This window comes from Diospyros lotus, chromosome 7 (genome assembly GCF_014633365.1).
Source record: "Diospyros lotus cultivar Yz01 chromosome 7, ASM1463336v1, whole genome shotgun sequence".
Classification (NCBI taxonomy): Eukaryota; Viridiplantae; Streptophyta; class Magnoliopsida; order Ericales; family Ebenaceae; genus Diospyros; species Diospyros lotus.
In genome coordinates, this window is record NC_068344.1 from 30,679,931 (window position 1) to 30,689,789 (window position 9,859).

General features: G+C 34.2%; 1 protein-coding gene across 3 annotated transcripts; it reads left to right on the forward strand.

Moving 5' to 3' along the window:
- Positions 1-1,323: 1,323 nt before the first annotated feature.
- LOC127806130 (uncharacterized) lies at positions 1,324-8,945 on the forward strand. Of its 3 annotated transcripts, XM_052343194.1 has the most exons (11): positions 1,324-1,534; positions 1,754-1,940; positions 2,038-3,040; positions 6,811-6,895; positions 7,038-7,133; positions 7,270-7,422; positions 7,524-7,631; positions 7,764-7,883; positions 8,117-8,242; positions 8,354-8,437; positions 8,556-8,945. In XM_052343194.1, exons 2-11 carry the CDS (start codon positions 1,904-1,906, stop codon positions 8,679-8,681), a joined length of 1,938 nt encoding a protein of 645 aa, XP_052199154.1. In that variant the 5' UTR covers positions 1,324-1,534; positions 1,754-1,903; the 3' UTR covers positions 8,682-8,945. The 3 variants fall into 3 exon arrangements, with proteins under 3 accessions (XP_052199154.1, XP_052199156.1, XP_052199155.1); XM_052343196.1 differs by lacking the exon at positions 1,754-1,940 and having other exon boundaries at positions 1,324-1,468; XM_052343195.1 differs by lacking the exon at positions 1,754-1,940 and having other exon boundaries at positions 1,325-1,534.
- The last annotated feature ends 914 nt before the right edge of the window (positions 8,946-9,859 follow it).

Below are 9,859 nucleotides of genomic sequence, written 5' to 3' on the forward strand. Positions count from 1 at the left end.
CACTTGATGGTCTTGGTCAATAGTTTAAATAAGTAATTTTACAAAGTTCATTGGTATATTTGAAACTATAAAAAGTTTAGGATTCTACAAGAAATAAACTTAAAAGCTCGGGAACGCAAATATGCTTTTGGCCAAAATTTAGAAACACATTTCAAATCAAGAAAAGTTTAGGTTGCGTTCTCTTTACTTTTCGATTTTCAATTTTGAGTTTTGAATTCATTTTCAGTTTTTTGTTTTGATAGTCTATTTTTAGAAAATTGAAAACGCGTTCTCTTTGTCATTTTGAAAAATTATTTCTCAAAATAGAAAATTAGAAAACGCGTTCTCTTTGAAATTTTAAAAATAATTTTTTAATAATATTTTATTCAATAAATTTGATTATTCAGTAAATTAAAAATATTCAATGTTAATATATTATTAAAAATATATATTTTTTAAAGTTAATGAATTTTATAATATTTTTTCTTATTATAATAATAAAATACAAATAAATAAATGTATTTTGAGTTTTAAGTTTGTTTTGGATAAAAACACTAAAAACAACTTTTGTTGTTTTGAGTTTTTTTTGTAATTTTTTTTTTTATTTTCAAAAATACATTTTTAAAAACAGTAAAGAGAACGAGTTGTCTTTATTTTAGAAAATTGAAAATTAAAAATGACTTAAAAATAATAAAGAGAACGCAACCTTAGAGTTTTCCAAAAAGAAAAACGTAAAAGTTAAAGGATATAAATATGATGTTCATATTTCAATAACACTTAACTTTTAAGGCAACTTTTATGGTATTTAAAAGTATTAATATCTTATTTAAAATAAAAAATATATTATATAATATAAAAAGTATAATATATGAAATGATGGTCTCTATATAATACACCAATTTTATTATATATCATTTTTTCATATCATATAATACTAATATAAGTATTTTAATTATCATAAAATTTTCATGTTGTGTTTGTGTCTCATAATCTTTTCTCTTGACCCTCAAATTTTAATTAGGTATTTATTTATTTAGATACTTAATTATGATATTTTTAATAATATTCGTGTATTGATATATTATATTTTATTTATATTAATATAAATGTACATATTAATGCATAAATATTACAAAAATATCAAAAGTAAATGTCCAAATAGTCCTTTGTTATTCATGTATCCTCAAGATTCTAACAATATTACTGGTTTATACATTTATATATTAATATGATATTAATATAAAATATTCCTATAAATATTAAAATTAAATAATTAAATAACATTTTGTTTCTTAGTAAAACAAATTAAGTAAATACACACACGACTAAAAGCCATAATTTGTTACATTGCTAACAGATTCCCTGTTGTGACCGATTGAGTGGAGCTACGTGTTTTCCTGAGCTAACAACGATTACAGCTCCTCCGCCCTTGGTTCCGGCCGCAACGCTCTGTAACCATCACCGCCGGCGACCACCATCTTCATTGACGGTACATTTCCCCACCATTGTCGTTGACTACGCACTGCCCCGTAGGCTTTTTCGTGTTCATATCTAGGTAAATGTGCTTATTCCTTCACAGATCTAGGTTGAGCCCTTGTTTTCATTTGTTTTTTGAATTTTAAGATATGTTCATTTCTAGATCTGGGCTTAGCACTTTCATTTTTATTTTCGTTCCTTCACTGTTTCACTGCTCAAAGTTTTCCCATGATCCCAAGTTTTTCTTATGATCTCAAAGCACTGAAACGGTCCCGATCAAACTTGTCCGATTGAACAGATTGCCATCTCAATCTCTCTTTGTGTTAATTTAAGATCGCCGGATGCATACTAGGATTTTATAGGTTTTGCCAATTGAACCTGTTCCTGTGATCTCTTTCGATGCTGGGAAATCAAGTAAAACTGGATTGAACCTTTGCCATGTCTTCTGATGTGTTGTCATCTTGACTTCCATAGCAGACAGACAGGTTGTTGGTCTAGAATTTGATTTTACATCTTGTAGTTTTGCTGCTTCGTTGATTTATGGCATCTGGAAATTATAATTCTCCTAGGTTTTGTTTGCAGGGCTGATTCTATTATTGATTCCAAATATGTTAGAGCAGTTACTGATATTTACAAGAGGGGGACTAATTCTCTGGACATTTAAAGAGCTCGGAAATGTTCTTAGAGGCTCACCTGTTAACACCTTAATTCAATCCTGCCTATTGGAGGAACGTTCAGGTGCTGCATCATATAATTATGATGCCCCGGGTGCTGCATATACACTGAAATGGACATTTCACAATGAACTGGGCCTCGTCTTTGTTGCTGTGTATCAGCGGATTCTCCATCTCATGTATGTGGACGATCTGCTTGCTATGGTTAAGCAAGAATTCTCTGAGATATACGATCCAAAGCGGATGGTATACGATGATTTTGACGATGTATTTCGGCAGCTGAGGAAGGAGGCTGAGGCTAGGGCCGAAGAAATGAAGAAACCAAAGCAAGACAATCTGCCTACAAATAATAACATTGCTAGGATACAGGGGCAGTTGCAGAAGTCCGGACTTCAAGGAGGCAATAACAAAAAAAGCAGCAGTGAATCTGGGAATGATGGCGGGGATAATGAAAAAATAAATGGTCACAGAACAAAAAAGGGTCATGCCAATAGCAACCATGTTGCAACTAATGGTGCACAGGAAATTGATGTTCACAGCAAAGAAAATGGGAGCTCCACCAACACTGGGGCTTTCAATGTAAATAAGCTACAGAAACTAAAAGCTAAAGGTGGGAAGAAAACTGACACTGTTGTTAAAAATAATTCGAAAGCAGAGCCAAAGAAAAAAATAACAAAAAAGAATAGAGTTTGGGATGATTCGCCTTCAGAATCAAAATTGGATTTTACAGATCCAATGAATGAGAATGGGGATGAGAATATAGCAGTTGTGGCAGCAAAGGAAGGTGAGAGTATGATGGACAAAGATGAGACTATTAGTAGTGAAAGCGAAACTGAAGAAGAGGAGGCAGCAGGTATGGACGGTAAGAGTGAAACAAAGAAGAAAGGGTGGTTTTCTTCCATGTTTCAGAGGTAAATCATTTTGTCTTACCAATTAGTTATCTTTTTTAATGCTCAACAATTATTTATATGACTAAAGTAATAAAATGAATTAATATGTTTTAAGATTCTAACATGGAATTTCATCCGATTTTTAGTTGGATCATATATACACACAGGGACATGCTAGTACATATAATTAGTAAAACATATTTGAAGTTTTTGATGTTTGAATCCTGCATTAGCATGGATAGTGTGAGCATATCTATCTTGCACTCACTTCCCTGATTGAACCTTTAATATTATTTCTGTTTATCTGGTTCTAGTAGTGTGTTGGGTATTAAATAGCATGATGTGATAACCTGTTAAACTAGAATTGTTATGGAAACTTGTCACTCTAAAGTGTTATACTGTTAAATTAGAATTGTTATGGAAACTTGTCACTCTTCAGTGGTATATCTTAAGAAAATTAATGGAAGACTAGCAAAATTTGTCTCTTGTTTTGCTCAAATGTTGCATTTTGAACTTACTGAATAAGTGGGCAATGAATGAGAAATTATTCTTGTGGCTCCTTTTTTGTTTCACATTATTGCAGCAGCAACATTTTCTGGATGGATTTATGTTTTGGATCCATGAATGATCTCCTAAAGCATAGTGCAGAAGATTATTCGTTATCCATTCTATGCTATGTATAGAAGTATGACAATTTGTTACAACCTCTTAAAGTGTTTTGTGTCTCATCATTTTTGGATAATAATTGTTGACCAATGAAATGCCAGAACATTTTCTGGCTGAACTTTTTTGCACCAAATGTTTTGAAGTTGTGATTTGATACAAGTTGATTTAGGTTGTTCCTGCATGGGATGCAGCAATTTTCCCATATATTTTTCTGTCTAAAAAAAAACAGTTACAAAGTCATGATTCTGTGGTTAAGGTTGCAATGTTAGAATCTGACAATACTAAAAATGCTGCTAAGAGTTGACGCAGCATGTAGCGCATGTATGAAAAAAACACACCAAAATAAACCCTTGGAAGAACAAATTTCAATGGCTTAAACTTGGCTTTCAAGAAAACGCAAAACAAGATTATTTTGCTAAGAAAACCCAAATAAATTGCCGAAATTTATATTGAGAAAAACTGATTGTAAACTCTAGGTTTTAGGCATATTTATAGTGTTTGGTTAATCCAAATCCATCTAATATTTGTAACAAAATCCAACTAGAATCTTAATAAAAATAAAACTCTAATCAAATATGAAATAGAATTAAAATTCTAAAACATATGAAGTAGAATAGAAGTAAAAATCCTAAAAACTCTAAAATCCTAAAACTTATGGAGTTCTACTGTAGCACTACTGTTCCAGCCGATTACTGTTCCGGTTTGGGCCGGGTCGGCCTTGGACTGGGTCTTGAATATTATTGACCGTGTCATTCACCTCCACTTGGGAAAAAAATTCGACCTTGAATTTTGATTATGGTAGGCCAACTCCACGTCCGACAAGTACAAAGAGAGATTAGGCACATTGAATGTTTGGAAATACCTAAACCCTGACTCATTATAAGGATCAAAGATTGCATAGTATCGTGGAGGCCACCCACAACATGAACAATTGGAACAATCCTTGGTTCAAAACCCTTGAACTTTTCTACTAAGGGAACATGAACAAAGACATTCCTCCCCCTCTTAGCCCTATCTTCGTTAGCATGGGTCCAACCATCACCCTGTTTGTTGCCCTCTACCTCCACTATATTATTATTGTTAGATTAAAGACGTTGAACATTCCATCTTGAGCGCTTCTCTAATCTGATTGCTCTTATCACAAGTCCTTCTCCTCTCATCAGCTTTCTTAATTTTGACTCCTCAACAGTTTCCGAATTCATCCGTAGATTTTTCTTGCCTGGAGAAACATTCTTTTGCGATTGTTTCAAATAGAGGGTTATTTCATAACTACCAGCAGTCTCTCCATCACTTAAAATATTGATGCTTGAATCCTCATTTGGTCCAAGCACTTGATCAAATATAGCACCAGCTGCTACAGTATTTTTAGTTTTGAAATATGATTTCAGATTAATACCGAAAGCAGTTGTACTACCCGAATTAACTAGCCTAGAAGATTCAACACCCCTATTCACAAAGAGACCCCTGTGACAATCTTGCTTTTGCAATCGCAAAGGTGAATATGTTCTTATTGCCTTCGATTCAACCATGCTAGAGCTTGAATAAACTATAGAAGGATCTGTTACCATGGCCTCCATCTCCTTTACAGTCACAAGTCGATCAAAAGAAACATCCCACCATCTTTGGATTGCGAAACAATGCCTGAGCCCTCGGGACTGGAAAATACCCTAGTAAGAGTCAACAATCTTGGAGTTTCTATCATGTTAGCAGCATAAACTAGACCTAAGTTTACAAATGTTGAGGTTGCTGGGACAACATAATGTTTGAGATCAAGCTCCAAACTCACCGAAAAGCCATTCTTTAGTTTATATTCATCGTTTCCCCAATGGTTGTGTTGTTGTGCATTCCTCCTAACCCCTCTCCCACTAGGGTTGGGCCGGTTGGCTATCATACGACCAAGATCATCCTCATCATCGCTATCATCCATCATTAGTCTTCTAGGATTAATGAGGACAGGATTAATGGTTGGTCTTCTCGGTTTAACATAGCCGGCTTGATTCACGCCATTAGTCCGGTTCTGATTATCATTAACTCGTTGTAAAATGCCCAATTGGTTGTGGATTCGCTCCAATTGTTGTTGTATTGTACAAGTTATTTCTCGTTATTCTTCGTTTGCTCTCCTAATTGCAGGCAGCCCCCGATCACCGTTACGAGACTGGTTGCTACTGTTACTTTCAAGATTGGCTATCTAATTGGTTGATTAACTGCTCTGATACCACCTGATGTAGCGTGTAGCGCATGTGTGAGAATAAACACCAAAATAAACCCTTGAAAGAACAAATTTCAATGGCCGAAGCTTGGCTTTCAAGAAAACGCAAAAACAAAACTGTTTTGCTAAGAAAACCCAAATAAGTTGCCGAAATTTGTATTAAGAAAAACTGATTACAAATTCTAGATTCTAGGCATATTTAGTATTTAGTTAATCCAAATCCATTTAATATTTGTAAACAAAATTCAATTAGAATCCCAATAAAAATAAAACCCTAATCAAATATGAAATAGAATTAAAATCTTAAAACATATGAAGTAAAATAGAAGTAAAAATCCTAAAACATCTAAAATCCTAAAACTTATGGACTTCTACTGTAGCACTACTGTTCCGGCCGGTTACTGTTCTAGGTTGGCCTTGGACCGAGTCTTGAATATTAGTGACGCATCAAGAGTTGTTTGTGTTTTACTACTTATTTAATTGATAAATGAAGGGATATAGAACTAAACCACCAAAATGAGCAAACGTCGTTAAAGTGTTTCTGAGAGTACTAAAAGTTTGCTGGAATTCATCTGTATAAGTTTTGCAGTTCTGATGTATTTCTGCACCAGGTGCAAACCTTTTACAATACTATTGAAACTCCTTTTCTTGCTATCTTTGTAAGAATGTTGGGCCTTCATATAATAAAGAACAACCCCCTCCCCCAACCACCTTTTTTCCCTTCCTCATGCTCTCCTTCCTCCAGTAAAGATTAAGGGAAATATAAGAAGGAAAAATGGCACCTACAACCATAGATGATATATCTTTTACATTAACTGGCTGTTTTTTGCTTAGATAAACTGGATGGTTTTACACTATTGCTTCTCCAAGTTATTGTAGGTAAGACAAATCACTTTTTGTCCTGTTCTGTGCTCAGTGTTGCTGGGAAATCTAATCTGGAGAAGACAGATCTAGAACCAGCTTTGAAAGCTCTCAAGGACAGACTTACGACCAAGAATGTGGTATGCTTTCTCTTTCTACTTCCTCCTCACGTCTTCTTTACTTCCCACGATCTTTTCAACTCTAGTCGTCCTGGTAAGTTTGTTTAATTTTCTTAATTATATGTAGTCGGTTCATGGGATTTTCATGTTGTGAACTTCTCAGGCTGAGGAGATAGCTGAAAAACTCTGTGAATCTGTGGCAGCAAGCTTGGAGGGTAAAAAGCTGGCTTCTTTTACAAGGATATCCTCCACAGTGCAGGTTTGGCATGATCATTATTTTTTAGTTTAATTTTATATGTCATTTTTTAAAAATCATTCAAACAAGGCATTCTTCTATATTTGTTGTTTAGTGTTTTACTTGTGAATTTAGTGGCAATTAAAATTGATGACTGCAGGCAGCAATGGAAGAGGCCCTTGTCCGCATTTTAACTCCTAGACGTTCAATTGACATTTTGAGAGACGTACATGCTGCCAAAGAGCAAAGGAAACCATATGTTGTGGTTTTTGTTGGAGTTAATGGAGTTGGAAAGTCTACAAATCTTGCCAAGGTTGTCAACCTTAAAATCATCAGTGCATTTGTGAATTTTTTATTTACTGAGACCCGACCTATTTTGGCTGATAAGCCATACTTGAATTCATTATTTGGCAGGTTGCTTACTGGCTTCTGCAGCATAACATCAAGGTCATGATGGCTGCCTGTGATACCTTCCGGTCTGGAGCTGTTGAGCAGCTGCGGACTCATGCAAGAAGACTCCAGGTATTGATATAAAATCTGGAGCTCTCTATTTTTTTAAAGATTTAGCCCTACAAGGGGGAGGATTTTCTGACAAGTATATGTAGAATGAGCTTGACCGTGTTAATTGACATGTAACCATTTTCCCTTTGTCAGATCCCCACTTTTGAGAAAGGTTACGAGAAAGATCCTGCTATTGTAGCAAAGGAAGCAATTCAAGAGGCCACTCGGAATGGTTCAGATGTGGTTCTTGTTGATACAGCTGGCCGAATGCAGGTAATATATTATTAATGTTATTCCTTACAATGAACTTTTGTAATTACTGTTTTGTTTAAAGGTGCTACAGTGTGTCGGGTATGATGCTTAATTTAATGAAAAGGGATGCAATTCAAATCTGAACATGCTCCTGTCTAGCTGTTTGTTTTATCTTTCTGAGTGCAAATCAACTATGAATTTCTGTTTGGCTTTCCTGTTGCCTTCCCATTTTGAAATGTATACTTATTCAACAGGATAATGAACCATTGATGAGAGCACTGTCAAAGCTTATCTACCTCAACAATCCAGATCTTGTCCTGTTTGTGGGGGAGGCACTGGTTGGTAACGATGCCGTGGATCAGTTGTCAAAGTTCAATCAGGTTGGTTGTGGTTTTTTCTCATCTTGTCGTCATTGCGCAATGGTAGTGTTTGGTGTTATATTAGATTCTTGCTTTGTCCAATGAGCAATACTTTGTGTGGTTGTTTTGCAGAGATTGGCAGACCTTTCAACTTCTCCAAATCCCAGGTTGATCGATGGAATCCTGCTCACTAAATTTGATACCATCGACGACAAGGTACCCAAAAAAAAAAAAAAAAAGCATATACAGTTGCTTTGTTTTAGACTTGGTTTTGCAATGCTTTGAGTCAAGGCTTATGTTTCTTGAACTTACGAATTATGAATAAAAAAAATAGGTTGGAGCAGCACTGTCAATGGTATACATATCAGGAGCACCAGTAATGTTTGTTGGTTGCGGACAATCTTATACAGACCTCAAGAAGCTCCATGTCAAGTCCATTGTCAAAACACTCCTCAAATGAGAATTTTGTTTCTAATAGCCTTTCATCTGTCCTGTCATCCTTATTGTCTGTTGAGTGGAAGATACATGATTCTCACTGACTCTTGTATATGCTACTCTTGTCCCCATCTGATCCCATTGTCTTGATTCTGGAGGTGAACTATTATTAGTTTGATTGCCCCAGCAAAGCACACCTCGTGTCTAATCTACTGTATTTGGTTTGTTTTACATCTCATACTCTTGCTCATAATGGGGGTGGCAAACGAAATTACCAGTTTGAGTTGCATTTCATGGAGTTCATGTCAAAACTAATCCGGTTAGGTTCGGGTTGACCCGTTTAATTTCAAAACATGACATAAGGCTATTTCCAACCAATTTTTCTATCATAATCTTTATTATATTATAAATAATTCACTTCTTATTCTAATTTCACCTCAAAAACTGTCTACTTTAACAATACTTTTTATTTTCTTTTCTATTTGACTTCGTATTTTATTTATTTTACCTTACATATAATTTTCACTACTATAAAAATTTATTATTTATTTTACACTTTAATAATAAATATTATGATATTAAATATTAAATACATAAAATAATCAGATACACATCAAATATACTAAATAATTAAATACACATATACAAAATTAATAATTAAATGTACAAAATAATCATATATACATACACAAAATTAATAATTAAATACAAAAAATAATCAAATACTCACGCATACAAACTCAATAATTAAATAGACAAATTAATAATCAGATACACACATATTTAGAAAATAATAAATAAAAATTCACAAAATAATCAAAAAAATCATACACACGTATATAAAACAATAAATAAAAAATTCAAAAAAAATCACGAATCACTCGTTTTACTCATTCTTGCCATAGTCAATCGTGGAATTGTCACCACCATTCTACAAGTCGTAGGTTGTTCGTGGAGTTACCGCAACTGGTTATTCAACTAATCGCTGCAAACATCGAATCTAATGATTGATTTGTCTTTTCGTCGTGCTTGCATCTCTCATTTCCAATCAATGTTATCCTTTTCCAACGTAGATAGTCATTGTAGGAAGAGAGATGGTGATGTTATTCTTGTAGATTTCGATCACCAGAGTTGGCGATGATTTTGAATTTCATCAGAAATTTAGCAAATGAATTTAGTAATAGCGAGATTGTTGGAGGTGTG